Source organism: Sphaerodactylus townsendi, linkage group LG14, assembly GCF_021028975.2.
Source record: "Sphaerodactylus townsendi isolate TG3544 linkage group LG14, MPM_Stown_v2.3, whole genome shotgun sequence".
Taxonomy (NCBI): Eukaryota; Metazoa; Chordata; class Lepidosauria; order Squamata; family Sphaerodactylidae; genus Sphaerodactylus; species Sphaerodactylus townsendi.
In genome coordinates, this window is record NC_059438.1 from 11,588,755 (window position 1) to 11,607,057 (window position 18,303).

At 44.0% G+C, this 18,303-nt stretch overlaps 1 protein-coding gene across 1 annotated transcript in view; it reads right to left on the minus strand.

Annotated features, from left to right (window-relative positions):
• The window catches only part of CDH13 (cadherin 13), a 714,654-nt gene that overhangs the window by 558,222 nt on the left and 138,129 nt on the right, over positions 1-18,303 (minus strand). Inside the window, exon 2 of the mRNA XM_048515605.1 lies at positions 8,342-8,456. Coding sequence (XP_048371562.1) covers positions 8,342-8,366 — 25 coding nt within the window. The 5' untranslated portion in view covers positions 8,367-8,456. The remainder of the gene's footprint in view (positions 1-8,341; positions 8,457-18,303) is intronic.

The following is an 18,303-nucleotide window of genomic DNA, read 5'->3' on the forward strand; positions in this document are numbered from 1 at the left end:
CTCTCAAGGTGTCTGTTGTAGGGAGGGGAAGGGAAAGGAGCTTGTAAGCCACCTTGAGTCTCCTATCTATCTATCTATCTATCTATCTATCTATCTATCTATCTATCTATCTATCTATCTATCTATCTATCTATCTATCTATCTATCTATCTATCTATCTATCTATCTATCTATCTATCTATCTATCTATCTATCTATCTATCTATCTATCTATCTATCTATCTATCTATCTATCTATCTATCTATCTATCTATCTATCTATCTATCGGATTTCTATACCGCCCAATCCCCAAAGGGCTCTGTTATGAACAGAAAGATGGGGTGTAAATTCAAACTCTTTTTCTTCTCCCTGCCCCAAATTTTCCACACAGCATTGACAACCCCAGCTGTCAACACTTTTTCCATTTCCCCCCTGATATCCTTCCACACTTCCAATAGATTAGCTGGTATATGTGGATAGATTAGCGGATATATTCTGATAAACAGATTGCATGCATTAGCAGCTGACGTGTTTCTTTTACAATCTTCTCTCCCTTCCCCCCCCCCCCCAGCCCAGCCTCAAGTATCCGATGTCCCTTAATTTTATGTCTCAGTGGAAAGCAGTTTCAAAAGTTTGCTGAAAGTGTAAAACAACTTCCTTTTTTACAGCTTTGAAACATTTCGCAAATAAAGAGATATTGCCTGTCTTTGCAGCAGCTTCTTCCTTCTCTCTCCCCCTCATAAGTTTGGGTATAATGAACATAACAACATTTACAGCTAACTAGCACATACATAAAAGGCAACTTTAACTATCCTTAATTACTTGGAGGAAACACACTGGTCATGAAATGGGCAGCACATTCCTGCTTAAATTTTAAAAAGTTTAGGAGTGGAAGAAAAAGATGGGGTGGGGGGGACAACTCCACACAGGGAAAATATTATGGTTTCCTTTGCTCCTCTGTCGAGAACAAGAAGTAGTTGGTTTATTGAAGACCGCACAAGCAATCAGCAATACACCGTCTCCACATATTTGCTCTATTAACTTGCATACTTGCGCCACACGCAGATATGACTGGTAAATCACACTGTTCTTGAGTAACGGTGATATTAAAATAAAACACTCGGTGTGCTCAAAGAGTCAATAAAATATACTGAAGATTCTGTGGAAAGGTATTCAGCCTAGGATTCCTCCGCACTGAACCATCTTTCGACTGGAGTGGATCAGGTTCTCCAATGAGTTCAAATAGAAAAAAGAGTCTTTCTGGATTCTAATAACGCCCTTTTATGAAACAGACCTTGGGTTGCCAATAATGGTTGAATTCCAGACTATAGGGATCAGTTCCCCGGGTTGAAATAGCAGCTTTTGAGGGTGGATGGTGTGGTACCACACCCCAGCTGAGTTCTCTCTTCTGCCAGACTTCTCCCTCTTCAGGCTCCACCCACAATATCTGGGAATTTCCCAGTCCCAAGTTTGCAACCCTGAGTAGGTCATGATTGTTCCTGATGAAACAATGTGCAGTTAATGCTCAGAAATAACCAACCATGTTTGTGAAACAGTTCATAGAATCATAGAGTTGGAGGAGACGCCAAGGGCCATAAAGTCCAACTCCTGCAATCAAAGCACTCCTGACAGATGGCCATCCAGCCTTTGTAAAAACCTCAAAAGAAGGAGATTCCACCACATTTCGAGGTAGTCGAACAGCGCTTATTGTCAGGAAAATTTTCCGGATGTTTAGGTGGAATCTCTTTTCCTTCACCTTGAACCCATGACTCCTGGTCCTACTCTCCGGAGCAGCAGAAAGCAAGCTTGCTCCCTCTCCAACATGACATCCCTTCAAATACCTAAATATGGCTATCATGCCACCTCTTAACCGTCTCTTCACCAAACTAAACATCCCCAGCTCCCTGAGCATCTCCTCATAAGGCATGGATTCCAGATCTTAACTTGGTTGCCCTCCTCTGGACCAGTTCCAGCTTGTCAATATCCTTCTTGAATTATGCTTCCCAGAACTATACACAGTATTCCAAGTGAGGTCTAACCAATGCAGAATAGTTGATCCTAAGTTGTTCTTTTATTTTGCAAGGTCTCTGGTTGAAGGCAGTCATAATGTCCAACATGGCTAGTCTCCCGTTCCCCTTCTATCCCCCTCTTTCCCCTTCCCTTATCCCTCCCTTGCCTCTTGAATTGATTCCCCTTGGTTAGTTACTGGTTATCATGGCACCCTAGCACATTGATTAACATTGATCTGTTTTAAGTGTGTATCTAATATTGTCAGCCATCCATGATAGGGAAGGGCAGCCTATAAATAGAATCATAAATAAATTAGTAGGACCAGCTCTTGCGAGAACCTCGACCCACTAACTGCGTCTTGCACAAGTCACCCGTACTGAAAGCTCTCCTTTGATTTTTGCGATTTCAGTTCATGAGATGGCACTGGTCTCATTCCAAGGAAGTAAGATAAGAAAAGCCTGAATGGATTAGACCAGGGGTAGGGAACCTGCGGCTCTCCAGATGTTCAGGAACTACAATTCCCATCAGCCTCTGTCAGCATGGCCAATTGGCCATGCTGGTAGGGGCTGATGGGAATTGTAGTTCCTGAACATCTGGAGAGCCGCAGGTTCCCCACCCCTGGATTAGACCAAACTCCCCTTCTGTCCAACTTCCCTTTTCCCACAATGACCAACCAGAAACACCCAGAAATTTTTTTCTTCAGGATATGGAGACCAATGGCACGTTCTCACTTGCAGTCCTTCATAACTGAAACATCAAACTTCCCTTTTGCCCTCTGATCTCATAGGTCCATTCTGCACAGCACAAATAAAATGTTTTGAGAAGGGGGGGAAAAGGTGTCTCAGGGAGGAACTCTGCACAATTTTCCCCCAAAGACATTTTCAGGATGCCTTATTTCACCTCGAGTTTGGTGTTTGGTGTTTGGAATATGCTGCCACAGGAGGTGGTGATGGCCACTAACCTGGATGGCTTTAAAAAGGGCTTGGACAGATTTATGGAGGAGAAGTCAATCTATGGCTACCAATCTGATCCTCCTTGATCTCAGATTGCAAATGCCTTAGCAGACCAGGTGCTCAGGAGCAGCAGCAGCAGAAGGCCATTGCTTTCACATCCTGCATGTGAGCTCCCAAAGGCACCTGGTGGGCCACTGCGAGTAGGAGAATGCTGGACTAGATGGACTCTGGTCTGATCCAGCAGGCTAGTTCTTATGTTCTTATGTTCTTATGAGTCTTTTCTCTTTTTTGGAGTCACTATAATGTGGACTTTTTTCTGCAAATCATCTCCTGCTTGCTGCGTGGAGCTCACTTGTTCTTGAAAGCACCTTGTTGAGGTCACTAAGTCAGCTGCGACTGGATGAAATTTTAACTCACACATCCAAATCAATCAGGGAGCACTGTAAGAATCAAACAACTTGACACCCCTTTTTCAATCACTCTTCCCCTCTCCCCAAAATAAATCTCTTCAGGCAGTTCTGAAATTCAAATAATTTAACAACCGGTTCCGGTGGTGGGATTCAAATAATTTAACAACTGGTTGTTTACCAAGCACCATTTTAACAACCGGTTCTGCCGAAGTGGTGCGAACTGGCTGAATCCTACCACTGTCTTCAGGGGATGCCAGTCATCACTGGTATCATTCTGACAACACTTAATTTCAGCAATACTTAGAAGCGATGTATACAAAGTATTGTCGAAGGCTTTCACGGCCGGAATCACTTGGGTGCTGTGTGGTTTCCGGGCTGTATGGCCGTGTTCTAGCAGTATTCTCTCCTGACGTTTTGCCTGCATCTGTGGCTGGCATCTTCAGAGGATCTCATCTTCAGAGACGATCCTCTCAGAGATGCCAGTCTAGATGCTGAAGCAACATCAGGAGAGAATACTACTAGAACTGTCCTTACAGCCCGGAAGCTCCACAGCACTATAGATATATCTAAATTTTAATTGCTCTTTTTTTCCCCTGGCAGGGTGACACGCCTGGCTGACACACTGCAGCAGAAATACCAAATGAGGGGGCACCCTACGAACAACCCGAATTGGGACCTACACCATTCTGATCTGATTAAATTATCCAGAACTGTGTGTGCTGACGATACACTCCTGTTGTACATTATGTCTCGAGGCAATTTGGTCTCCCTGTTGATTAGAATGGCCTCATTTTCTTAGATTGCCCAGAGACAAAGAACATCAGACTTCTGCCTTTCTTTCGCTCTCTCTGCACTAATATTAATAATTGTATCTTAATTATTCTGTCAGTTTCAGACCAGCACAATTTGCTGGGTCATCACAGATCGTGCACTCAAATGTGGCTGAAACAGCTTGTCCTTTCTGTGCCGCTGAACAGAGAGAGAAGAAAATCAGCACGACATCCGGCCCCAACCATACAAGGAAAGAGCAGTGGTTTGAAGTAGCCAGCCACAGAGGCGGGAAAGGGTCCTTTCTCCAACATGATTTCTTTTAAACATATAACCGTTGCTTACCACTTGAGATTTTTTTAAAAAAATGTTCAGCAATATGGCCAAACTGGCCATTCTATTTAAGATTTAAAAATTTGGTTTTCTCTCTGTCTTCTTTCTATTCTGTGCGCGCGCTCTCTCTCTCTTTCTCTGAGAAAATAAGAACAAGCCAGCTGGATCAGACCAGAGTCCATCTAGTCCAGCTCTCTGCTACTCGCAGTGGCCCTCCAGGTGCCTTTGGGAGCTCACATGCAAGATGTGAAAGCAATGGCCTTCTGCGGCTGTTGCTCCCGAGCACCTGGACTGTTAAGGCATTTGCAATCTGAGATCAAAGAGGATCAAGATTGGTAGCCATAAATCGACTTCTCCTCCATAAATCTGTCCAAGCCCCTTTTAAAGCTATCCAGGTTAGTGGCCATCACCACCTCCTGTGGCAGCATATTCCAAACACCAATCACATGTTGCGTGAAGAAGTGTTTCCTTTTATTAGTCCTAATTCTTCCCCCCAGCATTTTCAATGAATGCCCCCTGGTTCTAGTATTGTGAGAAAGAGAGAATAATTTCTCTCTGTCAACATTTTCTCCCCCATGCATAATTTTATAGGCTTCAATCATATCCCCCCTCCGACGTCTCCTCTCTAAACTAAAGAGTCCCAAACGCTGCAGCCTCTCCTCATAAGGAAGGTGCTCCAGTCCCTCAATCATCCTTGTTGCCCTTCTTTGCACTTTTTCTATCTCCTCAATATCCTTTTTGAGATGCGGCAACCAGAACTGGACACAGTACTCCAAGTGCAGTCGCACCACTGCTTTATATAAGGGCATGACAATCTTTGCAGTTTTATTATCAATTCCTTTTCTAATGATCCCCAGCATAGAGTTTGCCTCTGTTTGCACTCTTGCTTTTCAGCCATCTTGAAACGGGCTTTCGGGGCAAGTGAAAAGCAGAGGTGGTTTGTCATCATCTTCCTCTGCAAACCCTTTCTTGGTGGTCTCCCTTCCTAGTACTAACCCTTCTTACCTTCCAAGATCAGGTCATACCACACTACCTTCCATCCACTCAATTATCCACAGACATCTAAAGCAACTTGGACATTTCTTTTAAGCACATACCACAGGAACACAATTAAACTACAATAGAAAAGAGAACGAAGTAAAGGTAGTCACTGTGATGGTGAACGTAGGTTTGAGCTATGCTCACAGGAATGACTGCTTCTTCAAAAAAAGTTGATGCACCCAAGTAACTACATATTGGGGAAAGAGCTTTAATCTAGCTTTTCTGACAAGCTAGTTTTCTGTAAGCAAGTATTTACTGTTGTGCCTTCCATCACGCAACTCAAACTAAGGGTGCCATGTTCCCACTTCCAGCTTGGGATTCCCTGTTTTCAGTATCCCCACCCTTGTCACCCCTTGACAGGTGGGGAGGGGGGAGGGAGGAGAAAAAATATCATTGGCTTGTTGGTGTTATGTCACTTCAAAGGGAAACCTGGAAATGATGCCAGGTGTCTCCAGGAATTGGCGGAAACTCTATGGTAAAACCATAGAGTTTCCATTGATTTCTAGAGCACTTTGAAATCACTTCTGAGTTTCCCCTGGAAGTGGCATAATGCAATTGCACTGACAGCACTTTCTTATGTCCCAATCCCCAGCCGCCTGCCAGGTGCCTGGCAATCCGATGTGGAATGATACCATCCGGATAGAGGTTTATCATATCAATGAATGCCCAACCATTGTAAGCACCATAAGCTTCTTACCATCCCAGTGATTCGGCAGAAGAACAGAGAAATGTGTCAATTGCCTACACATTCCAATAGAGTTATCAGTTCTGGTCACATTTGCAAGCTTGGAAGCGGAACAGAACGACGCATCCCCTTCTGGCTATAGCTTTAACTGGCATTATTTTAGGACCGGCCCGATACAGAATTATACTGGGAATGCAAGATTTCCAAAACCTAAGCTATCTTCTTTATGCACCAGAGTATACTTTGGAACATTATGCATATTATGGCCACTGGGTTTCCCCAACACAGGTTTGATACACAAGATTTAAAATGATCAGATAGTCATAAGCGCACCTAAACATAGTGAGGGATTTATGACAGAATTAAGCTGCCAACTTCACTGGGAGACGGCAGATCTCCCAGAATTCCAACTGATCTTTAGACTACAGAGCTCGGTTCCTCTGGAGGAAATGGCAGCTCCCTGTATGGCACTATAACCCATAGAAGTCACTCTCCTTCCCAAACTCCCCCCCCCAAATCTCCAGGAATTCCCCAACCCAGAGTTGGCAAGCCTACAATGGAGGGAAGAATGTAACATGCCAGACAGGGCTCAGTCTCATACCAAAGAAGTCACCAGTAATTGTTGAACAAAACAGAGAAGATTTAGGCTTCCTTTGGGATGCAAACTTTTGGGAAGTCAAGCGCCCCCGTGATAAACAGAACCGGGCCTACTGATCAACAGCAACGTTGGGAGGACACGAACCCAGGCACCGCGGCATTATGTATATGATGCACTGACTTGGAAACCGAGAAGGCTGGAGCAGCTCTTCTCTGAGCCTTTTGACCCAACAAAGACATGTGAAAACCAGATAGCTAAGAGGTCGCAGCGAGGGCCCTTCATTCCCTAGCAACCGCACATGGCTGAGCTAGGAGACTGGCTTCACAGACTTCAAAACAGCAGGCAATTAAATTAAGAGCTGCACACTTCCATCACAACCAAAGCAAGTTGAAATCTGGGCCCGAAGCCCACACGGCAAAGTTTCCTGAAGCCGAGGTACTGAAGCATCCAGGAATAATGGAGCTAACATCGCATCTAGAGAGTGAGGCCTTCCCTCCACTCTGAAATTACCTGCATCCGGAAGCACCAGGCTCTGGTCATGCCACATGAGAAACATTAAACTCTGAAGCCATAATGCAGACACCTAAACCCTTTATCATAGAATCATAGAGCAGGAAGAGACCCCAAGGGCCATCAAGTCCAACCGCCTGCAATGCAGGAACACACAGTCAAAGCACTCCTGACAGATGGTCATTCAGTCTCTCTTGAAAAACCTCCACAGAAGGAGACTCCACCACACTCCGAGGTACTGCATTCCACTGTCAAACAGTCCTTACTGTCAGGACTTTTCTCCTGATGTTTAGGTGGAATCTCTTTTCCTTCACCTTGAACCCATGACTCCTGGTCCCAGTCTCATCCTAGATTTATCAATGACTAATGAATCCACAAACATGAAAAGCAACTTATAGTACCAATATGTACTTTCCAGTTCTGTCTCCTCGGTGCAGAGGATAGAACAAATCAAGGGCAGAGCGCAGTGAAGGCTTTATGGTCCATTTGGCCTCAACTCAGTTGTGGCCCCGTTCCCAAAAGCATCTTCAACCTGAGCCAACATTTTTATTGGACAGCTGTTCGCGGGAAATGGAATTTGGCTATCCGGTTCCTCCATGCTCCCCACAGAAGTGAACATTCGGTCACTTGAGTCTCCCAACGCTGATCAAAAGTCTTCTGAAAAGACTGCAAACTCTTGGATCACGTTCCTGAGTCCAGTACAAACCAATATTTCAAGAGACAATGGAAAAATGCTCCACCGTGGCCACTCACTGAAAGACCAACACTCAAGGACTAACCCATGAGGGGAAAAGGACATGGGATTATTCTCAATTTCTTTGTAAATATTCAGCTCAACATAGACCAAAGTGAAGACGATTTTCAATAAGCATAAAAAATGTCAAAACACAGAAAAGGTCAGTCTGTATAAATATAGGATTAGGAAGAGGGGTTTTTTTTTCAAAAATACCATGGAACAAAGTACAAACCACGTGGGTTAGTGAATCCTCCGACATATTCAAAATGTGATAGGGATAGGTTAAAAAAAAGACATATGGAAAATAAGATTCTTACCATTCAGAATCGGCTGGTCCGCCATGAATTCAGACAGGTGCTGGATATGAAAAACCTTTTGTTGGAATCCAGGGACGCATTCTAAGTCTTCTGCAAATGCGAGAAACAGCACCTGAGAAAACAAAGGGAAAGAACTTTTCATATCTGTTCATTCGCCGCTCGCGCCGGCTTTTGCAAACGATAGCAAGCTTGGAATTCAGCCTTTGGGAGATTAAAAGCGGTCCCTCACAACACACCATCCCTTACAAAAAAAAATTAGTTATTGCCTTGGGGTGTGAAATTACATTTTCATACAATCTGAGAGAAATAAATGTTTCTGATAAAACCCAAACCTAATGCAGGTTACAAAGGACGTCAAACAGATATTTGAGCTATGTGATTTTGACAAAACTCGCCAAGGAAATAATCCATTTGTCCCCAAATGTTTTTGAAGTTCACGTGCCACCAATTTCTATGGCATGTTTTGATTACTGGACAAGATTTTTTTTTAGAAAGACACTATTAGACTCTTCTGGAATTTTCTGCATCTGAAATAGGGTTGCCAGGACCACTCTGGGGGTGGGAGACCTGTCATGTTGTACCCTCTCTCCCAGTGCTGTTCAGATGGTCTGCGGGGGGGAGGGGGTGGCTTACCAGTCATAAAGTGCAATAGAATAGCATGCTCTTGCAAACTTAGCATGGCTTGGAAAGGACACATATTTGAAAGTATAATCCATTCTGCACAGCACAAAAAAAACACTAAGAGACGACTGCCTCTTTTCAGTCCCCACACCCAAAATAAGACATCCAGGGGATGTCTTAAAAAGATGAGGCTTCTGGTGCGTTTTCCAGACAGCAAAGGCATCATGTTTCCTGCCCGAACATTTTGCTTTCTGGTCAGTTTCACGCTCAGTTTGTGCTCGACGTTTTGTGTGCTGGTGAAGGGATTCTGCCTGCTGTCGTTTGCTGAAGGTGGCCCCAGGATGTTTGCTCTGCAGGCTCCGATCCTGGGCACTTTTTAATCCCCAAAAGTGCATAGTTGTACTCAGCTGGTCCTGCTGATGCCAGCAGTATACACACATACACACATATGTGGGATCCAACTAGTTCTCACCTCTAGAAGTGGTTACTAATTTTTTCTGAGTGCCAAGAAGGGGTTACTAAAGCAACCTCCCTGCCCAATAGAGACTGGAGGTGTGTGTGTGCGGCGGCGCCACTGTTCGAATCCCACCACCATTGGAATCTGTTATTAAAATTTTTGGATCCCACCACTGCATGCATGCATGCATGCATGCATGCATACATACATAGCTTTTATTGGAATATACATTAATCATGAAGTTAAAGCACGAAACACAATAAAACAACTAACCAAATGAACTTATTTAAAATCATCAATTATCTCAGCCAAAAAATTTTCATTCCAGCAATATATAGTTTTCCTTTAAAAAAATTTTTTTGATGAGCTACCCTGTTTCCCCGAATATAAGACATCCCCAAAAAATAAGACATAGTAGAGGTTTTGCTGAAGTGCGAAATATAAGGCATCCCCCGAAAGTAAGACATAGCAAAGTTTTTGTTTGGAAGAATGCCCGACGAACAGAACACAGAAAAATAAGACATCCCCTGAAAATAAGAAATAGCGCATCTTTGGGAGCAAAAATTAATATAAGACACTGTCTTATATTCGGGGAAACACGGTATCTCCATAGCTATGCAGACATAAATACAAGACTCTTAGCCACTTGGAAGACTTTTCTGCTTCCCATTGAGAGACTTTGAGTTGATTTGACCTCTGCAGTTTGGGTATAGTCCATTTAACTTCCAGAAGTGACATCATCATCACTTCCGGAAGTTATGTCAACACACTGAGGCCTCAGATTACAGCTGGTAAGCCCCCTACACCACCCACGCCCTCGCACCAATTGCTAAGAGGTACGTGGCAACTCTCATGCGAAATCAGATTTCAAAATAGCCTGAAGTTGAGTCCATAACTATCAGTTATTGCCTCTTGTTCTTCTTTCAAGCTGAGAAGGAAGGACGTCATGGCTCCCCCCCATCCCGAAAATGTCTTATCTATCTTTCCTGAAGTACATATTTAAAACTTGACTGGCCAACTTGTGACAACAAGACTTTCCAGGCCTGGTTTGGCTGCAAAAGAAATCTAAGAAATAAAAAATAAAAAAACAAAGAATTGGATCCACTGTAGGATATTAATCATACTCATGTTCAAAGCCATACGCAGGGGGAAGACTGCATTTGATGAGTAATAAGTTTTACGAGCTTGTTTTAAACAGAGACCAAGACCTGTTCCTGTCTTATCTCATAAGGTCTTGAAACATGGGGCCTCAGCCCCATGCTGAACCTATGCAAACATTTAAAAATGGAAACAAATAAGAACATAAGAAGAACATAAGAACAAGCCAGCTGGATCAGACCAGAGTCCATCTAGTCCAGCTCTCTGCTACTCGCAGTGGCCCACCAGGTGCCTTTGGGAGCTCACATGCAGTATGTGAAAGCAATGGCCTTCTGCAGCTGTTGCTCCCGAGCACCTGGTCTGTTAAGGCATTTGCAATCTGAGATTAAGGAGGATCAAGATTGGTAGCCATAGATCGACTTCTCCTCCATAAATCTGTCCAAGCCCCTTTTAAAGCTATCCAGGTTAGCGGCCATCACCACCTCCTGTGGCAGCATATTCCAAACACCAATCACACGTTGCGTGAAGAAGTGTTTCCTTTTATTAGTCCTAATTCTTCCCCCCATCAATGCCAACAGCACTATCAATGTGATGGAAGCCGTGCTTTAGTAACAACGCCCTTCTGTGGTTTGCACAAGGCAAAAAGAATAAATATACATAGGCGTTTGGGAGAAAATGAAAAAAACTCCAATGCCTGGGGGTGAACATTTCCCAAACATTTGATTTCTGAGTGGTCATGAAACCAGTTAATATGCTTCTTGTAATCTGTGGCCCATGTGAGTCATTTCTCCCTGGCTCGAAAACAACGATGCAGTTAGGTAATTTTAGACTCAAAGTGGAATAGTCTTAGCCACCCACCCGCCCTTTGTCAGTTACAGGCATTCTGGGAACTACACTGGCCAGAATACACTAAGAGAAGATGGTGAAAGAATAAAACTGCAAGTCAGCTTGGCAAAGCTTTCCCATCTATAACTACAGTTTCCATTCTAGGAGTCCTGCCATGAGCCAGACCCTGTCATGAGGCATCCCCTGGGTACTTATCAGGATACAGAGGACTCTGGCAGAACCTGACAATACAACAGAGCTGGCTGCTCCTGAGGAAGACCAGGCAGCAGAGCCAACTCCCAGCCCTTCCCTAGCTGATCATGTGCAGGTGGAGGAGCCTGCAGATACTTCAAGGGAACCCAATGATGAGTCACCTGTGCATTGGAGGCAGAAGCAGAGGCAGCTGCTGCAGAAGCAAAGGAGGAGTGCTCGTATTGCAGCAACATATGGGAAGATAGAAGTGTCCACATCTGATGAGGATTAACTCCTTGCAGAATCCCAACCCCTTGGGAAAAGCTCTCTATATAAGCCTCGCTGTGAGATTGCTTCTGCCTGGGAACAATAAATGTGTTACGTATTGCCTCTGTGTGCCTGGTCCACTGCTGATCTCCAGCCTGTTATCTGATCTCCTGTGCCGTGGTCTGAGGAACTGACCCATGACTATACCTTTGCCTGCCTTGACCCACTGGACAGTCTTCTGACTATGCTCTTGTCTGCAGCCTGTTCTGTCCTGTAAGACTGGACCTGAACACACCTTAGCAGCAGCAGCAGGAGGAGGAGGAGGAGGAGGAGGAGGAGGAGGAGGAGGGAATTAAACCCCACTCTTTGGATTGGAGTCCACTGCTGTTACTCACCACATCACACTGGTTCAACCACACTGACTCTGAATTACTCCTGATATGCACACCTTTTACAAAAGCAGGGAGTGATTCGGGCTTATTGTGGAAATATGAAACCTAAATTGCACCCAAAATTGTTGCGCAGGGAATATATTTACTGTGAAAGTTTGCAACTAAAATTAACCTGTCTTCTCTTAGAAGTGACTAGGAACATTTAGATGCAGTCTGGCTGCCAAGAAAAATAGTTGATTTTTGCCCTGCAATTTTAAGTATTTTCTTCTCTCTTCGATGTCAAATTTGCTGTCCCAGATTTTTTTTTTTTTAAAAAAAAATAATTATTATCCTTTAAAAGCACAGGCATTCTTACAATTTTCTTTTCATGGCTGTTTTGCCCGGTAAAGGTTTCAGGCTTTGAAAAATTATTGTAAAAATAATAAAATAAATAAACAAAGAGCTAATTGCAATCCAGAAGTACAAAAACAAAGAGCTTGAAAGGAAAAGGCAAATGCCATTTAACCTATGAAATACGCTTAATTTATTCAGCGTGCAAAACACATTAGAATGTGTTAATGCATACTTTGCTCAACCTCTTCTGCAAACATTTTCAGTTCAAAACAGTCCTACTCGTAAGTCAGTTTCTACAGTAATGCTGAATAGGGGCAAGGACTTCCCAGATGTTTTTAAAAAATGAATCATTCATTGTCCAGAAAAGAATATGAGAGCAAGTGTGGTGTAGTGGTTAAAAGCAGGTGGACTCTAATGTGGAAAACTGGGTTTGATCCTCACTCTTCCACATGAGTGGCAGTGGGCTCTTATCCGGCAAACTGGATTTATTTCTCTGCTCCTACACGTGAAGTCTGATGGGTGACCTAGGGCCAGTCACAGTTCTCTCAGAACTCTCCCAGCCCCTCCTACCTCGCAAAGTGTGTGTTGTGGGGAGAGGAAGGGAAGGAGTTTGTAAATCACCTTGAGATCCTCACAAGAGAGAAAGGGGGGTATCAATTCAAATTCCTGGAGATTTTGGAGATAGGGTCTGGAGAGGGGAGGGAGATCCTCACAAAAGAAGAGGAAGAGAGAAGAAGAGGAGGAGGAGGAGGAAGAGAAAGAATTTGGATTTATACCCCACCTTTCTCTCCTGTAAGGAGACTCAAGGTGGCCTACAAGCTCCTTTCCCTTCTTCTCCCCACAACAGACACATTGTGAGGCAGGTGGGGCTGAGAGAGTTCTGAGAAAACTGTGACTAGCCCAAGGTCATCCAGCAGGAATGTAGGAGTACAGAAACACACCTGGTTCACCAGATAGGCCTCTGCCACTCAGGTGGAGGCGTGGAGAATCAAACCCAGTTCTCCAGATTAGAATCCACCTGCTCTTAACCACTACACCGCTCTGGTATGATGGCATGGAGTCTGTTCTCCAAAGCAGGCAATTTTTCTCTGGGGGAACTCATTCCCTGTCATCTGGAGACCAGTTGCAAACCCAGGACATTTTCAGAACCCACCTGAAGGGTGGCAAACCTACCATCCAGAAGTACAAAAAAAAACCAAACCTTGGCCGTCCTAACATTCTCAGAGCATGAAACATCGCTTTCTCTCTCCCTTTTGACAGAAAGTTACAGGAGACTTTTAACCGCAAAGAGCCTCTGAAACAAGCTCCCACACAGAACATAAAATTAATTTCCAACTAGCTGGTTTCAATGTCATCAAAATAGATTGGGCAATTTCAGGTTTAGAAATCATTTTCCCAACTTGTTCCACTGTAACTCTTCTCAATTATTTATCACCTTCAGGGGCATTAGATCACGAAGCCATAAGCTTCAGACTGCTAATTTCATTTCGAAGTTGCAGGTTTCTCTGCACAGATGGGTGGCAATTAGATTTCGCCCCATAACTTAAGCAACAGTTCAAGTCTCCAAATTGTCTTAAGCGGGGTTCCAGTGGCGCATGGAGCCATCTGCCAGCATGCAGTTTTGGCCACAATTAACCCAGTACAGACTCAACAGAATAAGGATTAAAAAAAGAAAAGAAAACTTTGTGGGGTGGGGGGCATAAGTAAAGAAGAATAAGGGATTTGTACCATATTTAAGTTGTGTAACAGAGAAATCGTGTGTTGTAATACAAGGGGAGAAGTGGTGAACCTGCCAAGTAGCAACCCAGTCTTCTCCAAATCCCAAGCTGTTTACAAGTGGGCCACACCGTGTTTTGTCTGGGTAAAGCATGGTTTCTACAACACCCTTTGTGATGGCTTTGGACCCAAAGCTGTTATCCCAGTCTAAGGCCCCTTCCGCACATGCAGAATGAAGCACTTTATTTATTTATTTTATTTATTTATTTGTTCCACTTTTATACCGCCGTCCCCCAAAGGGCAAAGGACTTTCAGTCCACTTTCACAATTGTTTGCAAGTGGATTTTGCTCTTCCGCACAGCTTCGAAGTGAACTGAAAGTGCATTATTTAGTCAGTGGTGGGATCCAAAAATTTTAGTAACAGGTTCCCATGGTGGTGGGATTCAAACTGTGGCGTAGCGCCAATGGGGCTGGGTGGGGCATGACGGGGCGAGGCAGGGTATTCCAGGGGTGGGGCATTCCTGGGCGGGGTTGTGGCAAGGACGCAGCCGCTGCGCCAGTCCTTGGGCGGGAATCGAATGCACACAGGCACAGGCTGCCAAGCACACCAGTGAACCTCCTGCTAGACTGCTTCAAGTTCTGCGCGCTACTGCTGAGAGGAGGGGCGTAACTAAGGCAAAAATCACGTGGCAAAATCACCAATTAGTAACCCCCTCTCGGCTCACACAAATCATGAGTAACCTACTCTGGGGAACCTGTGAGAACATGCTGGATCCCACCTTTGATTATTCTGCATGTGCGGAAGGGGCCTAAGAGTTGCTGTTTTAATTTTACTATTGAGAAAATCTTCTCAAGTAGTAGATCTGGGGCACAATTGAAAATATGAAAAATGCAGTGTGTAAAACAGTGGTTCCCAAGGTGTGCGGTACTGCTTCCTGGTGGGCAGTGAGATTGCCTGGGGGGCACTAAGAGGCAAGAGGGTGGCAAGGGGGTGGTGGAGGTAGTCCCTTCCATTGTGCCGTGCACTTATTTACAATAGATCAAGCTATGGATCTATGCTGGCAAATCTGGTGGAAAACAACATTCCCCCCCCACCCCACAACTTTGAAAAGCTGGTATCACTGGGGTCAAGTCAATCAATGCTGTTGAATAAATTAAACTAAAAAGGTTTTAATTTGATGTTGAATAGATGTGCAATTAATTGTTACAACTTTTAATTTGATTGTTAATAGCTTCTTTGGTGAGTCAGGCAAACCACTGTTTTGAATATTGTCTTTTATAGGGCAGAGTAGTGTTATAAAAGGGTTAAAGGTTTTAACAGGCTAATCTTTGTTCATCAGCTATGGGTTGGGAGTGGAAAGTTCCAACCGCCAAGATTAAAACATATGATAAAAAGGAAATGAATAAACCAAAACAAGTGTCACAAGGCTGAGTAAACATAAACCGCAAGCAGTAGAAATAAACCTCAAGCAAAGGGCAGGGGGATTACGTACACATGGCATGTGTAATTAGCTAATGCATATTAACTTTTACACTCTGGCTTGAATAAGGGGCGTTGATAATGATCGTGGAAATGTATGTAAGTGGGGAAGGGGGCTTGCTACATGTAGAGTAGGGGGCTTGATATGTAATAAGAGTTCTGGAAAGTTGTACCTACTGATTTCATCGGCAAATGGAAAGAAGGAAAGGGACCGTTGCTTCACGGGAGGTAAGGAAAATATAAATTGCTGTAATCTCTATGCTGCTTTGAGTTAAACAGAAAACACCACCTGCTCTGCTTACTTTATTAATAAAACTGCTTTGAACTCTAACCACTGGGTTCGATGATTTGTTTCTCCTAAACCTGATAAAGCAGGTTGCAGAGAGTCTCTTAAAAACCTAATAGAGCGGGTGACTGAAAGTATTTATAACAGTAGGGAGCACTGGGATGAGTATATAGAACGAAGGGATGGCACCCTGAAAAGTCTGGGAACCACTGGTGTAAAACAAAGAGCAGAGTAGGAAGTTGTCACCAATTTCATTCTATTCCACATCCATAATTTTCCTTTTTCACATCAAGAATTTCATTCTACATCCTCCCAATACCACACTGCAAATCACCACAAACTTTATTTCTGGGAATGCGCACACAATACCCATGTCAATATATATTCAATACAGGTTCAATCCGTTCTCCTGTAAAGAGAAAAAAAAATTCAAATTCTTATCCACTACGCATGGGAGAAGGGGAATTTTGGGCACAAAGCAGAAAATGTCTGAAAAGATTATGCATATAGATCCATTTCAGACAACGGCAACTCCGATTTCTAAGAATAATTCCTATTGGGCAGGGGTTGGGATTTCCAAACATCCTTCATAATGGTTCAGGGAGCCCCTAAGTGATTTAATTATTTAATTGTTCATTTGTTTGTTTTATTAGATTTGTATGCCGCCCTTCCCATTATGGGCTCAGGACAGCTTCCTGCATATAATACATACAGTAAAAACAATTAAACCAACAATGATAAACTCAAATGGTGACTAAAACGTTCAGCATTAAAACAATAAATCCCTTTGATTAACTACGTACAAATGGAATGCTGAGAAAGGAGGGAAAGAAAAGATGGAAAGGTGAAAAGTTTGCTAATGGCACCATCAGGGTGGTGGGGAAACGACTCCTGGATGCGGTGCGGGCTCGTGCCAGACAATTTACCCTCTCTGGGACCCTCACCCTGGCAGAGGGGCAAAAATGATGGTGGGTAGACTAGTCACCTTCCCCCTGGTTTTTAGAGGTAGGAATGCCCTAGCTGGGACCTCAGAGTTCCGCCAACTGAAAGGGCGCCATAACTGCATTCCACCCTATGGAGGGCTATCATGCACCCCAAAGTTGTTGTTTTCTTTTTTACTGCTTCCCCACACCACCTGAAAGCTTTCTGGAGGTAGCATGAAGCCGTACCCAGCTGCCACAGTCTTTACTTTGGGTTGCCCAGCTGCAATCTTGGGCACACTTAAGAGCAACAGTGGCGTAGTGGCTAAGAGCAGGTGCACTCTCATCTGGAGGAACTGGGTTTGATTCCCAGCTCTGCTGCCTGAGCTGTGGAGGCTTATCTGGGGAATTCAGATTAGCCTGTGCACTCCCACACACGCCAGCTGGGTGACCTTGGGCTAGTCACAGCTTCTCGGAGCTCTCTCAGCCCCACCTACCTCACAGGGTGTTTGTTGTGAGGGGGGAAGGGCAAGGAGATTGTAAGCCCCTTTGAGTCTCCTATGGGAGAGAAAGGGGGGATATAAATCCAAACTCTTCTTCTTCTCTTCTAATTAGGAGAAAGTCCCACTGGAGTCAAAGGCCTTTATTTCTTTGTTGACAAGCATGGGCTGTTGTGGGACCATTTTTCACAAACTGATACTTTTTGTCCCTCTTTCTTTTTTGCAGTGTGGTGTACAGATACAGGAGGGCCGAGGGAGACTGCAATTTAATCATCTTCCTTTTTTTTTCAAGAAAACTTACCAAGTTTCGAGAGTGTCTTTTCATAACCTCTATGGTGTCACTTCCGTATCTGATAGCTAACTGAAGTCATTTTTGTAAGAAATGCTATTAAGATCTGGCAGAGAGATTTTTCAGGGATGATAAATCTCTTTTTAAAGGGGCTCGCCTGTCCTTTCATTGCCTCGCTCTGTCCTGAGAGTAAAAGTCACATGTGGAGCACAGAGAGGTGGGTTATGAAAATGCAAATTTTGGCAATTTTATTGGCTCCTGTGAATCCCAGCTTTCTCATCACTAGAGCTCTCGTAAGCTTTTGTTACCTGGAATCAGAACACGACAAAGTCCTCAAATCAAGGACATGGAGCACCTGGGAAACTTTTATAGCAAAAGAAGGACTCACGAACAAAACTGCATTTGTTGTAATTATTTATCACATGTAGGAGCCAGCGGGGCAAAGTGGTTAAGAGCAGTGGACTCTAATCTGGAGAATCGGGTTTGATTCCTTACTCCTCCACATGAGCAGCAAACCGGGTTTGAAATCCCACTCCTTCACATGCAGCCTGCTGGGTCACCTTGGGCCAGTCACAGTTCTCTCAGA